Source organism: Furipterus horrens, unplaced genomic scaffold (assembly GCF_987537825.1).
Source record: "Furipterus horrens unplaced genomic scaffold, mFurHor1.1.pri manual_scaffold_2, whole genome shotgun sequence".
Classification (NCBI taxonomy): Eukaryota; Metazoa; Chordata; class Mammalia; order Chiroptera; family Furipteridae; genus Furipterus; species Furipterus horrens.
Genome location: NW_028327172.1, coordinates 122,265,300 through 122,283,303, shown reverse-complemented (window position 1 = coordinate 122,283,303; position 18,004 = coordinate 122,265,300). Strand labels below are relative to the sequence as shown.

Sequence of the window (18,004 nt, the reverse complement as noted above, 5' to 3'; positions counted from 1 at the left end):
GAGAGACGATGGTGTAGCTTCTTAAGAGTCTATCTGCACCACCGAGAATGGCTGTGCAGTCCGACTCGGGAGTGACATGGTATCTGTCTCCTCCCGTGTTGAATCGACATCTTGCGATGACGCTGGAGTGTCCTCCAGTGAAACTGAAGCTACAGAGCCTGGGCAGGGTGATATGGAGGGTCTGCTGTTGCCCATGCAGCAGACCCCCCCTCTCTTCGCAGCTGAAGGGTCCAAGGGAAAGACGGAGTCAATACAGCTTGGCTTCAGGTGCGCCGCAGGAGTTGCCGGTGTTGACTACAACGTCAAACCGCCTTAGGGACTCCGGCTCCGGATTTTCTGTCGGGGTTTACTCCCTTAGCCTTTCCCCTGAAGAGGTATGCCACAAGGCAGCAGAGGTTTTTTGGAATCAGAGTTTTCCTTCTCTGATGTGCCCTGACTGGAAGATCGAACCAGCGACACTTAGCTCGCAGGTCGACGCTCAATCCACTGAGCCAAACCAGCCAGGGTCACAGCAGAAGTAATAAAGCTTAATTAGTTAAGAGGTAAGCTTGTGTAGTCAGAAAGAACTGGGTTTGAATTCTGATGCCACAAAGTACAGCTGTATGACTTTAGAGTAGCTAACCTAACTTCTGACGGCCTGGGTTCCACTTCTGTAAGTAACAATAATGTCTGTATTGTGAAGTTGTTAGAATAATTCAGTGAAATAATGTATATAAAGTTCTCAGTGCAGGCTGTTTCATAGTGAACATAGTTAATTAATGTTAGCTTTGATTATTAATATTAAAATATGCAAGTTACATTTACATATTGGCAGTGTTTTTTCTAAGGGAAAATTGTCAGATTTTATGATTCTTTGCTATCCCTTGTTTAGACCATCTTACTTTTCATTGGTGTAAAATAATAATAAATCTCATTGTTTAAAACCATAGACAAAATAAAAAATTGTGTTGGAATGTGAAAGTGAAGTATACCTACATATAAATGTAAAGTATACAGCTTTTTTGTCTTACCATCACCTATATCTAAACACCTTACTAATGATCTGGGTATGTGTTATATGAGTAATTCAACAAATGTTAATGAGTGTTTACTGTATGTATAGCATCATGACATATTCAACAAGGAATAAACTGTGGTTAAGACACATACTGAAGGAGCTTATAAATTAATTCAAAGCCATAAACTTTGAAGATAAACACAGAGTTCAGTATGAATACCAAGAAAGGAAATATTAATTTCGTCATATGGGCTTTTAGTGGTACTCAAAGTTTAGACAGTCTAATTTAAGGATGGCAAACTGAAAACATAGGCTTAAATCTTCCTCTGCCTCATCAAACCCTTTGATTTAAAATACTAAGATATAAATTAATAGCATACCAACAACTAACAAAGAGAACTTCTGGTACACTAGAAATTCTAAAGAAATAGGGGAGAAACTCACAGGAAAGTTTCTATAGCCACTCTGCCAACTAGAAGTGTTTGTAGTTCAAAAGATGTATAGAATTTTGTACAAATATGAGTACATGGCTAAAAAATACCAAACATCTAAAGATCTCTACAAATGAAAACAATAATCAGAAGAATTTACACCATTGAAAAGACTTTATAATAAATATGCATGTTCTTTAATAGATAAAGGAAATAATTCCATTCATGAAACAATTATAGAAACTTTGAATCTAGAACATTTACTGAAAAAGAACAAGAATCAGCTAAGAGTTTTAGGAAAAAAATATGTAATTTTGAAATAAAAAAATAAATAGGTGGATCATAGAAAACTGGACAGATTGAATATAGAAAATGAAGTTGAGTAATTCTCCCAGAATATGACACAAAGAGATAGAAATTGAAAATATTTTAAAAAATTTAAAAGACAGAGAAGATAGTCAAATATTCTAATATCTGTCTTAGAGTAACATTAGAAGTAGAAAGTCTGAGGTTTGCAAGGTTAATAAAATAACCAAAACATACAAACAGCAACAAATACCTGGAAATCTTATACTAAAATTTTAGGAGATGAACAATAGAATAGAATTTTGATAGACAGGAAGAAAAATTTACTGGTAGGAAATAACATGAGTCAAAGCCAATAGGCCTGAATATAGGCAGTGAGTTCACTGTATTGCAAGTAATCAGATATAACTGCAACATGTGTGGGCTGTGTTCATCACAAGATAGACAAATGGTAAGCATTTAGACTGAAAAGATGTATTACAGTCACATTCTAGGAGACTTTAAATGCTAAATTGAGAAGTTTATATTTAGTTTTGTAAGATATGGGGCCCATTTAAAGTTTTTAAACATATTGATAAGATCAAAATTTTATAAGATAATTAATACAATTTTTTAGATGATTAACATGATATATGTAAGAGATTGAGAAGAGAGAAGTGGTGACTTTTTTTCAATCCTATCTCAAACCTGTACTTCTAATATCATAAATACTTAAAGATTTTTTCTTTTTAAAAAAAATTGGAATCTCATTTTCTCTATAAAAAATGCTATCTTATCTTACATTTTCATATTCTAAGGTATATAAATTTAATTTGGTTATAATAAAATAAAATAATAGTCAAATTTATGAAACATTTTTAATATGCAAAAAATGCTAATCATTTTTATACATTATCTAAACCCCTACTGAAAGTATAGTAAATATTCTATTTTTATAGATGAGAAAGGTGAGGCTTAAGGTGGTTAAGTAATTTATCCAAGTTATATAACTGGTGGTAGAATGTCAAATTTGACACACAATAGTTGCTCAATTTGTAATCATTCATGGAAGTCATAACTTTTTGATTCCAGACTTCATTCCAAAGAGCCCCCTGAAGCCAACTAATAAACAGTTAATATATATAATATATGTGTCTTAACATAAAGAAATATACCAGGTCTTCTGGCACAAATGATGGCTCTAAAGGCATTATGGGAGAAAGAAGTGTCATGGAATGTTTCCTAATAGAGACAACAGACTGCTTGGATCATAATATATAAGTAAGAATTAGCTGAGTAGTTGAAAGGGTAATCTTAATCTTTCCCAGGAGGAATCTTGGACTCTTAATAACATTCCTGGTAGCCTGAAATCCTTCTAAACATTCAGGTATATGTAGGTCTCAAAAGTGCTTGAGAGCAAACTAAAATTTAATGACTATATATAGTGTTTAAATGTTAAGTATTATGCAACATTTTTTAAAACATGTAACCAATAATTTTTCTTTAACTAATTTTAAAAATCTAATAAAACTTCTAAAAAAGAAATAGAAGTACCTGGTAAAATTATTTTTAGCTCTGAAAAAAAAAGATCTCTCTAGAAAAAAAGATGCCAATGTTTACAAGAATTCTTTTTCCATTTTAATAGGGAAGAAAATTATTTCAGAGCTTGGATATTTCTGAAAGACTAAAATTTTTGCTTACATTGGGTAAGTGTCATGCAATTTATCTTTCAAATGTAAATATGATTTTTAGTGACTGTTAGTAATCGTACACATTGAGTATGTATTTGTCTAAAATTGGGAATACACTTCTAGAAGGCAACCATGGTGGTTAAGTTTACTGCTGACCTCAAAGTGTTCCAGAAAGTGCTTTATACCACTAGCTACATCAACTCAGTTATATGGGCTTTTTCAAAGAAGTTTGTTGCAAGAGACACAGTTGGAAGAGTTTGTTTATATGACCCTTTGTGACAGAAACCTGTATTCAGGCTTAAGTTGTTTTAGAGAGAATAAGTAAGAATGGCATATAAAAGGCTCATTGACTTACAGAATTTTAAGAAATAAACTGATTTTCCGAATCCTGAAAAAAATAAAATAGTGAAGACACTGAAATATCCTCAGTTTATTCAGTTTTTTTATTGTTCACACTATTACAGAAGCCCTCCATTTCTCCCCCCTTTGCTCCCCTTCACCCAGCTCTCTCCTGGCTTCCCCCTCCCTACCTTCACCACATAGTCAATCTGTGTCCACGGGCACAGACATTTGGCTAATCTCTTCCAGTTCCCCTCCCCCCTCTTCTCTGAGAGAGCAAAGTAAACTAATGTGTAACATCAAAATAATGAGAACTTAAAATTATACTTCTCTGTAGCAGTTTACTGTCAAATACTATATCAAATTTTGAGCTTTCTATTTGATGACTCGTGTATATAGTAACTCAGGAAAAATGTTTACTTTTCCTGATAACAAGCTCATATATTTTTCATGTATATATCCAAATATTTTTAATTTAAATTTATAAAAATTTGCATAATCTACTTTAGAGTGGAATAAATTAAGCATGTGTTGTAAAAATGGACAGAAAACAGTGATGGAGCACTTTATGTAAAAGACTGACAAATTGGTGTACAAGTTAATAGAGTTTACAAGTAATAGCACAGAATATTATTAATAAATATTAATAATAAATTATAAATAAATTTTTACCATATTTACCACACTTAATTATATTGAAAATATAGCTGTTAAGGAGTCTTGGCAATTTCTAAATGTTATCTACACACTAAACATTAAGTTCTCAGAGAAGTGTGTACATTCTCCAAATTGTATATAATAAAAATAAAGTATTCTTATAGTCATGAAAAAGTAAAAAAACCTTCTTAAATACACACATAGAAAGAGAAAGCATAGCCAAGAATTTATCTCCTTTATCACTGCTTAATTTCACTTACATTTAAGCTGGTATCTTTCAGTATCTGTGATTCAGTTAATATTTAGTGTTTGAAGTCTTTAATTTTACCAATATACATAAAGTTTAAAAGGTCACAAGCCTTTTAATATTCCTGTTTCTAAAACTGTGTTACATAATATTTTTTAAAATTATCAGAGTTAAGTATGTCTGATAAATTAGAACAGCAGTATTCTTATAATTTTTCTGTTTTATAGACTGCGTGGATGATACTATAATAGTTTTGGCTGAAGAGCATGGTTGTCTGGACATTATAAAGGTTTGTGATTAATGTTATTGAAAAAAAATGTTTTTTCATGTTTGGGATCCAGTAGAAAGCTATTTTAAAGCTATATTTACTTCGATAAAACCCAAATAAAGACTTCAAAAAAAAATCAAAACACACAATGCAATATGAAGATCATGTATCATAGAGATGTACACTTGAAACCCATATATTCTTATTAACCAATGTTACCCCAATAAATGTAATAAAAATTAAAAAAATAAAAATAAAAAGACAGAGGGTTTGAGTTTGCCTGGTGAAAATAAATCTTTGGAACAAAACAAAATATCAAAGTAGCCTGAGGCTGAGCTGCCTCCAACACCCCGACTCAGTTGGAAACTTCTCTGTCCAGCAGAGGTTTCAGGACAACAGCAGGACAGATTTATTCAGGACACTGTATTTTGTCTGGGGGGGAAAGGAGGTAGGTGTTTCCTCTAGTGGAGAAAGTGCAAGACCTCCATTCCTCATGCCTTTTATTGAGAAGGGTACCCATGGGAGATACAAGGTCAAAATTCATAAATCATCAATTAGCTTTTCGGTGCCTGGATTACAGTTGACAGTTACAGATTATAGATATCAATATAAAGGGCACAGTGACCAGTCCATGTCAGGGTCTATTAAACATTCTGGCGCCATGCTGGCATAAGGTGCAAGGTTTCATACATTCTTTGCTACAGATTGTTCATAGTTAACTAAGAGATAAAAAAAGCAGAGCAAGCTCTAAAGCACAATATGTATTCTTTAAATCCAATTCCCATGGAAACCCCCTGAGTGACCTTTGGCCCTGTCTGCCTCAGTCTTCCAGTTTTCTGTTGAGACTTAAAGGCTTCCTGGAGGAGTTTGGGGTGGTTGCCTGGCTCATGGCTTAGGACACAATTTCCAAAACCACAAGGAGCGGTCCCCCACAGTAGACTAGATGAGCAAACATTTGAGTCAAATATATATATTTTAATGGATCATTTTAAATATTTTTTTCTCTTTATTTACCAGGAGCTTCCTGAAAATGTGATAGATCTTTTGAAGAAGTGTCTTACCTTCCACCCTTCCAAGAGGCTGGTATTTTAAGAATTTGGGGTTTTAACATACAAGTAGTTGATTTTTTTTCTTATTAGTTATAATAGCAATGGACAAAATAAGCATATCTATGTATATATAATATTAACTATTACTTATGGTTTTAATGTATGTTCATAAAATAAGAAATATATTAAACATGGTCCGAAAACTAAAATATACCAAAAGAAGTTACTACCTCATTTTCTAGCCTCCAATTAAAAAATTGGCTAAATTGTGGGATATACATATTTCTAGATTCAAATGATAGAAGAGAAATGAGAGCAAAAGTTTATTGGAAATTTGCATTATAGCAAAGAACTTGGATAAATGGTGAGGTAAGTTAAAAACTGTTGATTATATGAAAGAATTACTTAAAGGTTTTATTATTTCTTTTCATTTGATGATGTCACTATTAGCTATACAGTTGTCCCTAAACTTCTTTAGGTATATAATATTTGAAAATTATGTATTCTAATTAGTCTTTAAACAAACATTTTTGTTAGGACATGTTAGGAAGAGGAGAATGATATCAAAAGCGTTGTATTGGGTAAATATGCCACATTAAACTAAGGGTAGGAAGAAAAATAAGAGATCTCATTAGTGTACAATTTTATCATTTAATGTAAGATATTCAGTAAAGCTGGCACATGGTAGTCAAGCTAAAAGTAAAAAATTGAGATGTTCATATATAATAAACTTGATAGATCATAGGTACAAAAGGCACAACAGAGGTAAAAAGTTCAGCATTTACTATTTACAGTAACTTGCTTGTTATATAAATGTATACTTCCAGTCTGCCACAGATGGCTTTATTATATTCTATGCTGATTAGGTATTTAGGACTTTTACCTATCCTGTTGAACATGTGCCATTATTCCAGGAAATTTTAATAACTTTCATGCTCTCTATTTTAAATGTGTTTCTCAAGGCCAACCCCAGATGAATTCATTCAGGACAAAGTGTTTAGTGAAGTGTCATCTTTATACACGCCATTTACAAAACCTGCCAGTTTGTTTTCATCTTCTCTAAGATGTGCTGATTTAACCCTGCCTGAAGATATCAATCAGCTGTGTAAAGGTAATGATAAATAAGACATAGGCAATATTATAAGCCTTATTTTTAAAGGGAGTATGTGTATCCTAGTTTGTTTTGATCGCATCAACAATACGTATATAATACATTAGTGAGACTTTATGGACACTTATCTTGGAATTAAAAGGTAATTCTGGATGTGCATAACCTGACATTTTATATACCTAACCTAACTTTTAATCCTTTACATTTAAGTTACTTTGGAGCAAGAACTTTAAGAATCAAGGAGAAGCAGCACCACAAAACTTAATATGCAAAACAAAGTCCTGTTTCATCTCAAATTTTATGCTAAAATCAGGTCTTCTAATTTTCAATGGCATTTTCACTATATCAACATTTATATATCATATAATTAATTATAAATTATCTCTTAATATTATTGATAGGACATTTGTACTATTATATTTCATATTTTAGGAGAATATCACCTTTTTCTATCTCTATGAAGATTACAACTCTCAGAATGTGTACTTTAGTGACACCAGTAAGTTATTTTTATACTGAAAAGTTATTAAGAGGTAAGTCATGGCAGGAAATAGTTACTAAACATTCATTCAATTAAATATTTATTGAGTTCCTGCTTTGTTCTACACACCGTACCTTCAGGTGACATTCATGCCAAATGAGGAGGCAGACAGACATATAGTCGTATAATCACTATTACAAGCGAAGGTCAGTATGAACATAGCACATCAAGAAAGACTTCTCAGAAGAGGCAGCAATGGACTAAAGACATGAAAGGCAGGGCAGTTTGTGTTGGTTGCCTACTCATGTGATGTTTTCTGCCTTTATTCCTTTCCCACAGAGCCCACATAGCTGAGGTATATCCCATATACCTGTGAGGGTAAAAATTCTACTCTTTTTCAAGAAACTGAATGTACATTTTATTCTTGGTGCATTTTATAATATAAATATTCTTAAGGATATTTTACTGTGGTTTTCAATTTTTACTTTTTAAAATAATATCAGCTATCATTGTTGACTTTCAATAAAAACAAAAGTGAGATAGCTATGATTCTCTTTAATTTGCCATTAATAGATATAAACAGTGATTACCTGGCAGAAAGATCAATTGAAGAAGTGTATTACCTGTGGTGTTTAGCTGGAGGTGACTTGGAGAAAGAGCTTGTCAACAAGGAAATCATTCGATCCAAACCACCTATCTGCACACTCCCCAAGTAAGAAAGGAAAAATGTTAGAAATGAAAATAAAATTTAGTAATAATATTAAAAACTTTTTGAGAGACATTTCAACTAAGTGATTATGAGAGCAATTGGAAGTTAGTACCTTATGTTTGGAATGAGGTGTCTAATTGCAGAGTACCCATCAATATTTTTATTATTTTTAATAAATACTTTTTTACAAATAATTTGCTTATCCTCCATTTGAAGTACAGTTATTATTATGGAATATCTTGTAATAATTGATGTTCAATAAATGAAAAATGTACAAGTCAGAAAGAACAGTAATACTCAAGAGTTAATCAACCGCTATGCCTGTTATGAGAAACTATTTTCTATTTCCAAATATAAAGCATAAATATAAATGTATTCTATGACCTTGTTGCTTGTTCTAGAGATCATTAAGGTGCTAAGTTACTACTGATAAACGTCTACAGAATTGCTTAAGATCGTGGATGACATTCTGTAAATAAGACTGGAATTTAAGTAACAATACCAATCCTATGGGCCAAAATTATTGCTCTTCCCTTGCTCTTAATATTTAGTCTTAGAGAAGTGAGCATGAATTTCTTGAGTTTCCATCAATGCTCTAAAGTCATATTTTAGATTTTTGGACTAGAATTGATCATTGTAAGTAATTGTAGAAATCATCTGCTGATAATTTTTTTCTTACATGTTAAATTTTTATGTTAGTTATTTGAATAGACCATTGATTCTCTACATTTTTCTCTTAAACTAATTTTAAGATATTAACTTCAGTTATACTGCTCACATTGAATTAAGTAGAAAATCAGAAAATAAAATAAGAATTCTAAGAATAAATCCTTTAAAGGATATTTAAATTCTCAAGAGTAATTTTCTGAAATTCTAAACAAATTTTATGCATTTATTATATATTCTTTTACCTGAGAAGTTACCATCATTACATAAGGTTTTTCTTTTTTCCTCACTTTATCAATCTTGACTCATGTAAACTTTCCCAGGATCACATTTAAATAGTATTAGGAAGGTAATTTTAGCAGTGAACCTGCCTTAACAAAGTATGTAACTCATACTCTTGTATTCCTAAAATGCTTTATATTTATGTACTGTATTCATACTTACTGAACATATATTTAAAAATGAGAACTGTCTGTAGAGAATTTTCATACAGCAGTTATATATTTTTATTAACCCATTCAATCTAAAATTTCTTTCTTTGATGAAGGGATTCATGACTTAGAATAAACACTAAGTTGGATTTTGTGTACCCATTAAAATAATAATTTTTTAACATTTCTTTTAGTTTTCTCTTTGAAGATGGTGAAAGCTTTGGACAAGGTCGAGATAGAAGCTCACTATTAGATGATACCACTGTGACATTGTCATTATGCCAGCTAAGAAATGTAAGAAGGGTATTTTGGCACACTTGCCTCAGATCCTTTTTTAAAAATGAAACCTTACAGATAAACACAAAGCCTGAATTCCTTCCTGATTTCAAAATATAAGAGTTTCTTTAAAATATGAGCCCTGGTATAGCATTATTGGAAATGCATCTGTACATCTTCAGCTTTAGTATATATATTGTCTGATTGCTCACAAAGGTGGTTTTATTTATCATTTCCACATCATTGGATAAGAGTTTTTATTACTCCACATACTTATTAACACACAGTAACATTAATTTTTTTAAATTGTTGCTCCAAAAGGTGTGGAATGGTATTTTGTTATAATACTAATTTTTAATTCCCTGATTCTAGTGTAGATGTGAATCCTTTAATATTTTTTGGCTCTTTGTTTACCTCTTTCCTGCATGACTAGTTTATATCTTCTGCTCATTTTTTATTGAATCATTTCTTACTGATTTGAGGGCTTTTAAAAACTGTAACCCAAATACAGAGTCCTTGTTAGCTATATAGGTGGTACAAATTTCTTCTAATTTGGCTTTTCCTTTGACTTTTTGAACAGTGTCTTTTATTTCCTTCTAAAAGATTTAAAAATTTTTTTTTCATCTTTAGTCTATTAATCCACCTGGAATTTTTTTTTAAATAAGATATGAGGTAGGTATCCAAGGTCATATTTCATACATAAGAAATAATTCCTGTCTCAGTACCATATTGAATAATTTGATTTTTTAATTTATAATGTCAACTCTTTCATATGTGCATGGATGTGATTCTGGGCTTCTATTCTGATCTTGGACTCACTTGTCTCACATTAGCCAATAGCACTTCATCTTAGTACATAGTTTTATATGAGGTCTTATAGTTTAGCAAGGGAAGATCTCTAATTTGTTCTCAAAATAGGCTATGACCTTTCTTTAATCATCTTATCAAATTTAATTAAAAATTATAGGATTTTGATTGGAAATGTATTGAATTTATAGGTTAATTTGTAGAGAATTGATATAGTTAGCATATGGAGTCCTATTTCTTTGAATGTGGTATAGATATACTGTGTTTAGTCCTACTTTATATCACAGTTTCCTTTTTAATGTCTATATACCAGTTATCAAATTTATTTCTAAGATATTGTTGCTCTTGTAAACAGAATATATATATGTGTGTGTATGATGTTTCTTGCTCTGATGTCAGTTTTGTTTGAAATAAATATTGTTATCCCACTTTCTTTTAACTAGTGTTACCATCATGGTATATATTTCTGTTTCTTTACCTTTAATCTATCTGTCTTCATCTTTAAAGTGGATTTATTATAAACAACATGGAGATGTGTCTTATTTTTTGACAGTTTCTGTCTTTTAGTTGGTAGGTTATTTATATAGTTGCATTAATATCTACCAATATGTGTAACTGTTCTGTATTTCTTGCCCTCTTTGTTCTCCCTCTCCCTCCTTCCATCTCTGTTTCTCTTTACTATTACTTTTCCTTCTGACTTCTCAATTTTCAATTGACCATTTTAAATGATTCCATTTTTTCTTCTCTATTACCATAGGAATTATACTTCTCCTTTAAAATGTTTTAGTTGTTCCCCTAAAGATTGCAATATACATTTACAACTAATACAAGTTCATTTTCAAATAACAATAAACTGCTTCCCAGGTAGCGCAGGTGTTTTGTAACAGTCTAGTCCTGTTTCCTTCTTCCCATCCCTTAGTACATTGCCATCAGTCTTTTCGCTTACCCCTTGGCTTTTCACCAAATACATCAATCTATTATTTTGAACAAACTGTTGTTTGTCAGCTCAATTAAGAATAGGAAAATAAAAAATATTCCTTATAATCATTTATATTTGCTCTAACAATCTTTCTTGATGTGGATTTAATTTTCTAATCCTATAATTTTCCTTCTCTCTAAACAACTTTTAACACTTCTTGCAAGGCAGGTCTACAGGCTACAAATTCCCTCAATTTTTGTTTGTTTAAAAAATAATTTATTTTTCCACTTTTGTAGGATAATTTTGCTGAGTAAAGAATTGTAGTTTGGTTGTTTTTTTCTTTCAATTCTTTAAATATTTCACTCTATTCTCGTCTTGCATGGTTTCTGGAGAGCAGTCCAATGTGATTTGTGTCCTTTTGCCTTTATAGGTCAAGTCCACACCCCCCTTCCCTGGCCATGGCTTCCTTCAAGATTTTCTGTTTGTCTTTGGTTTTCTGCAGTTTGAATATGTTATGTCTAGATTTGGGATGTGAAGGAACGGTTGTTTTGTTGGTTAGTTGATTGTTTTTTTTTCAGTTGGTTGGTTTTTTGTTTGTTTGGTATTTATCCTGTCTGGAGTTCTCTAAGCGTTCCTGGATCTTTATCTTTTGGTGTCTGTTTAATTTTGAAAAGTTCTATCATTATTACTTCAAATATTTCTTCAAATATTTCTTCTGTTCCTTTCTTTCTCCTCTTTCAGGTATTCCTATTACATATAGATTGCATCTTTTTTAATTGTCCCATCTTTCTTGGATATTCCACTGGATTTTTTGTTTCATTTTTCTCTTTGCATTTCAATTTAGAAAGCTTCTGTTGACATATCTTCAAACTCACTTATTTTCTTAGTATTCTTTTCATCTCTCTGCTTACATTACTCACCTGTTCTTGTATGATGTCTACTTTTTCCTCTTAGAGCCCTTCACACATTAATCATAGTTATCTTACGTTCCTGATCTGATAATTCTAAAATATCAGCCATTTATGGGTCTGGTTCTAAAGCTTGCCGCATCTCTTTAGAGTGTCTTTTTTGTATTTTAGAATACCTTGCAATTTTTTATTGGAAACTCAGCATGATGTATCTATAAAAGGAACTGTGGTAAATAGGCCCTATTATAAGATTTTCTGTGTATCTAAATGTTTAGTATTTGTGCAGCTTTTTTGTCAGAGGCTAACGTTTTCTCAAGTATCCTTATTCTTATTTTCTCTGTTGTCTTTGGGTTTCCCTAGAGACTTTTTAAAACAGAGTCTGAGACTTGGATTTCTTTCCGTTGTAATCCTTTGTCATTATACAGGAGCACTATTGTTACAGAGGTATGGTAGGGAAGGAAGTGTTCTGTAACCCTATAATTAGCTCTTGCCCTTTTAGTAAGCCTTTGTCTCTGAGTTGTAACCTTCACATGTATTTCTCAGCTTCCTTCCCTTCCTCCATGAGACAGGAAAGCAATAGGCAGCAGGAATTGGTTATTTATCTTCCCCACGTTAAGGACTAGATAGAGGAGGCTAGAGTTGGGTGTTTTCCTCTGCCCTGATCACTTAGGCTCTGTAAAATAGTTTTTCTTGAGGGCAGGTCTTTATTGATGGAAACAAAGTACTCAGGGGGTATTTAGAATGGTTATTTTACCCTTCCCCCTGCAGAAGCTGAGGGGATTTTTCTCAGATCTGTACCCGGAGAACCTATTGGCACTTGTAGAGGTAAAACTCATGGAAGTGTGGGTTCCCCTACAGCTGGGTCTCCAGTTTTTATCTATAGTCCTTTCTGAGTCTACAGCAATAAGTCAATTTCCCTTCAGTTTCTCTTACCAGACTCCAGCAGTGGCATCTGCTCCAGCTTAGCTGTGATTCTCTGTATTTGCCTGTCTCTTCAGTTTTCCAGATGGCATTTAGTAGTTCTAATTCTGATGGGTCTAAAAAGAGTTGATTTCCAGTTTGGTTAGCTTTTCTCTTGTTAGGGCAGGAATGTTAGGAGGAATGACTTTCAAGCTATGTGAACATTGGACTGGAAAGCAAAACTCCTATAGTTTTATATTAGCTTTTTAAATTTTTAACCATCTTTAGACAAAGCAAAAATAAGTAATTTTCCTTGTTGTTTCTCTCTAGGTTAGCAGCACTTCCCCAATCCCCCCCACCCCCACTCTCTCTCTCTCTCTCTCTCTTTCACTCCCTCCCCCACCCCGCACCCCCTGGATTTAGAGCAGGGTCTTCCCTTGTCTGGCTGGCAGTTAATCAGGTGCCCAACCAAGGCTTTGTCCCACTGTGTTCTAAGACCTTAGGCCACAGTTATCAGTGCTCGTTACTTCCTTTTTCTCTAAGCCCAGGTTCATGTCTCATATCACTGCATTTTCCTTATTTTTTTAAGGCTTTTCCTGTCATATGATATTTTGCCATTATATAATTTGAGAGTATTAGAATCTCTTATCTGTCTTAATGTCAGAAACAAAAAATTAAAATATATAATTATTACTAGATAATACACTGAATTTATAATCTCTTTGAAGAGAGAACGTTTATAGTAAGTAAAATAAACAGCTATACAAGGAAGCAAACAATTAAAACAATATGTTTTTAACTGATTTGATTTTACTCTTAATTTGTTTAACTTACATGTTTCCCAAATTATATGAATACAAGTTAAATGGATCCAAGGCTTCAATTTAACTTCCTCAGTTTTCTTACATTCCACTTTTGAAATTTATATTTTATTCTACAAATATTTAAAAATCTTGACATTGCCTATTTTTAAAATACTATGGAAACCAAAAAATAATTTTATCTTTTACATTTCTATATAAGTATTTTGCCCTACTTTGCCCTCCATATGCTATAATTTTAATTAGTAAAAAGGGCAGAAAATACACTTAAGAGTAATGTTTATTACTTTTAGGACAGTAAAACCCAAACTTTAAAAAATATACTAATAATGCAGTGAAACTTGGGGAAATCTTATTTTTCTACTATGAATTTTAATCCATGAAAGAAAACCTAAAGGTTTAAAGGCAAAACGAATAGTGCATGGCATAAGTTTTAGAGAAAAGCCAAGCATAACACCAGTGTTTGCCAAATTCTCACTGTTGAGTAAAAAAAACATGTTTGGCTTTTAAAAATGCTGGGAATAACTCTCATGGGTGAGTGTGCACAGTGACTCTCTCATCAGTGGAGATCAGTGCTGGCTGCACACAGAGCTGGCCCTTGGGTGCCAGGCCCCGCAGGAGCAGGCGCTCTGCGCTCAAGTGGGCAGTTGGACTGCAGAGCAGAGCAGCAGGCAGGGTGGCGTTAACTACTCACCTGCTTACGCTGTGTCTCAGATTTTACTTTATTACTGCCTGCCTTCTCCCACTTTTGAGGAATACCTAAAATCCTGCAAAGTGTTATCATTGGAGCAACAGTTATTATAGTAACTTTGTGAAAAAGCTAATTGGGAGAATGGAACTTCATCAGTTGATTTATTTGGTATTTGAATCATACATATTCAAAATAAGTTGTGAGAAATTATTTTGAATTTTATTAGCACCTTTATTTTTGTATTAGTTTGTGTTAATTTGAAAGAAAAAACAAATCTTATTGGGCCTCAAATTAAGAGATATATATTTTACCTTTTAAAATACCCTTTATATAATTTAAAAAATAGTTTATCCATTTATTAAATTTTATAGTAATTTTTAAAATTCTGAATTGTGTTTGGAAAAAATAATAGTTATCTAACACATACAGGAGACACTTGGAGATATAATCAGTATACAAAAACTGTTCTTCAGAACTAAACATAACACTAGAGGAATAGTATATTTGCATATTTATGATAGGAATTAATTTTCAAATTATATTTTATGCTTCTCTTGTTACCTTTATAAATTCATAAATTTTACATTATTTTTTTCTTTTTTAAATGCATTTCAGTGTTTCCCTCTCAGATTCTCATACATGAATACTTCTCTTTAAATTCACAGAGATTAAAAGATGTTGGTGGAGAAGCATTTTACCCACTACTTGAAGACGAGTGAGTTTATATAGTCTCCTTTTGTACTTATTTTTCTTTACTGATTGGTAAGAAATGTATATTTTCTCTGAAGAGTGTTTTCTAAGGAGAACACTTAATATGGTGTTTTGGTTTTTTAAAATTTTGTACCTTTTTTCTCTGTTTTTGTTCCTCTTTTACAGCCAGTCCAATTTACCTCATTCAAACAGCAATAATGAGTTGTCTGCTGCTGCCACTCTTCCTTTAATCATCCGAGAGAGGGACACAGAGTACCAGCTAAACAGAATCATTCTCTTTGACAGGCTGCTAAAGGTAGGGATGCTAATATGGAAAGTGTTATGAGAGTCCATATGCAAACCTTATTTTTTATTTCACTGGTAATTATTAGGGAGTCTTGATGTCATGAGAAGACTAATTCTTACGACCTATCTTTTCTAATTAACATTTCATTATAAAAATAATACATGTTCATAGTAAATAAAATTAAAAAGTAAAAACGATGCAAGAATAGATGCAAAATTATGAGACAAAAGATTAATATCCATACTGTTTAAAGAACACTTAAAAATCAATAGGAAAAAAATACTTAATATTGAAAGAGAAGTGAATAAAGAACCTAATAGAAACAAAACTAATCAGTAAATTTATTCAAATATTTGGCTTCACCAGGAATGAAAAGAATTTAACAGTTTTTTTTGATTACCAAGTTAGTAAAGTAAACAAAGACATATTAATATTGGCACTCTCATTCCTTTGGAATAAGTGTAAATTGATTGAAACCGTATGTAAAGCAATTTGAAAGTATATATGGAGAGCCTTAACAACATCTATACCCTTTGTCCTAATAATTATTTTCTATGACTCTCTCCTAAAGTACAAATTTATAAAAGGACAAGTTTATATGTAAGGATATAGAAGTAACCATAATAATCACATATTTATTGAATACTTTCTATATTACCAGATACTTTACAAAGTGATATGCATACATTATTTAACCCATAGGAGACTGGTAGTATTATTCTCCATATGACTCTGATAATTCCTTCAGAGCACAAAACAGAGAGGAATGATTGAAAACAGTAGAAGTAGCTCTCCTCTTTGTATTATATAAGATTTATAGAATATAGGGAACCATTGGACTGCCAACTTATATGTATTGATAATACTAATGTAATTTTATCACTGATATTTATTTAGGACTTTCTAGATGAATATATGCTACTTAAAAGTGAGACATTTTTTATATATATATTTTTATCTGTAGGCTTATCCATATAAAAAAAATCAAATCTGGAAAGAAGCAAGAGTTGACATTCCTCCACTTATGAGAGGTTTAACCTGGGCTGCTCTTCTGGGAGTTGAGGTAAGAAAGAAAAGAGATTGGAAGTTGATTATAATAGTGCTAAGAAATAAGGAAGAAGTAGGAAAGTACTTTCAAAATATATATTTTTCAAGTTGTTATAAAGTTATGTAGCAAAATATAAGCATGAAGAATATTTGGCAATTTTAAGTGAAAGGAATAAAGAAAAGGAATAGAATAGCAAAATATGATGAAAGGCTTGTTAGATTTATGGTATTTAATATTTCATTTAATGGAGCTCATAGAAATTATCTTGGTTATTAATTTTCAAATCAAATTATTTTGTGAATATATATACTAGTTATAAGTGTATTCGTTGTCGGCGTCGTCGTCGGCAGCCGTCCGTCTCGAGAGACGATGGTGTAGCTTCTTAAGAGTCTATCTGCACCGCCGAGAATGGCTGTGCAGTCCGACTCGGGAGTGACATGGTATCTGTCTCCTCCCGTGTTGAATCGACATCTTGCGATGATGCTGAAGCTACAGAGCCTGGGCAGGGTGATATGGAGGGTCTGCTGTTGCCCATGCAGCAGACCCCCCCTCTCTTCGCAGCTGAAGGGTCCAAGGGAAAGACGGAGTCAATACAGCTTGGCTTCAGGTGCGCCGCAGGAGTTGCCGGTGTTGACTACAACGTCAAACCGCCTTAGGGACTCCGGCTCCGGATTTTCTGTCGGGGTTTACTCCCTTAGCCTTTCCCCTGAAGAGGTATGCCGCAAGGCAGCGGAGGTTTTTTGGAGTCAGAGTTTTCCTTCTCTGATAAGTGTATTATCATGCCTATAAAATATGTTTATTTAGGAATAAGATTGCCTATTTATAAGTAGCTCTAGGTTTGGAGAAATCTTCCACTTGAACCATATCAAAAATCATTAACATAATTTAGTGCTTTTTGGCACATCTATCCCAGAAGAACCATACTGCCAAGACAAATAGCTACTTTGTCTTGTACAAAGCCTAATCTGTTCCATATGACACATTAATAGTTAGAATTGTAGAACCATAGAATGCTAAAGTTCAAGATGACTTCTGAGGTCAGGTTGTCTGAATCTGTCATTAAATAGACATATCATAGAAGTTGATACAGCAAATAATGTCATAATTTGCCCCAAATTACTGACTGTTTCTACACAATTGCAGTAAACCAGAGTAGTAGGAATTGTTCCATGCATGGTCCTGTCGAACATGACTAAAATTTGAAGTGGTTTATTCAATCATTCCTTCTGTGTTGATACAACTAAAAAGTATAAATGATCTGTTTAGTCACTTTAT

The 18,004-nt window shown here is 32.5% G+C and overlaps 1 protein-coding gene across 2 annotated transcripts in view; it reads left to right on the top strand.

Annotated features, from left to right (window-relative positions):
- The window catches only part of TBCK (TBC1 domain containing kinase), a 174,089-nt gene that overhangs the window by 44,825 nt on the left and 111,260 nt on the right, over nt 1–18,004 (top strand). For both annotated transcript variants that reach the window (XM_090266382.1, XM_090266383.1), the window contains exons 6-14: nt 3,359–3,419; nt 4,875–4,936; nt 5,933–5,994; nt 6,927–7,075; nt 8,130–8,268; nt 9,557–9,656; nt 15,350–15,399; nt 15,561–15,690; nt 16,646–16,744. In XM_090266382.1, coding sequence (XP_090122508.1) covers nt 3,359–3,419; nt 4,875–4,936; nt 5,933–5,994; nt 6,927–7,075; nt 8,130–8,268; nt 9,557–9,656; nt 15,350–15,399; nt 15,561–15,690; nt 16,646–16,744 — 852 coding nt within the window. The remainder of the gene's footprint in view (nt 1–3,358; nt 3,420–4,874; nt 4,937–5,932; nt 5,995–6,926; nt 7,076–8,129; nt 8,269–9,556; nt 9,657–15,349; nt 15,400–15,560; nt 15,691–16,645; nt 16,745–18,004) is intronic.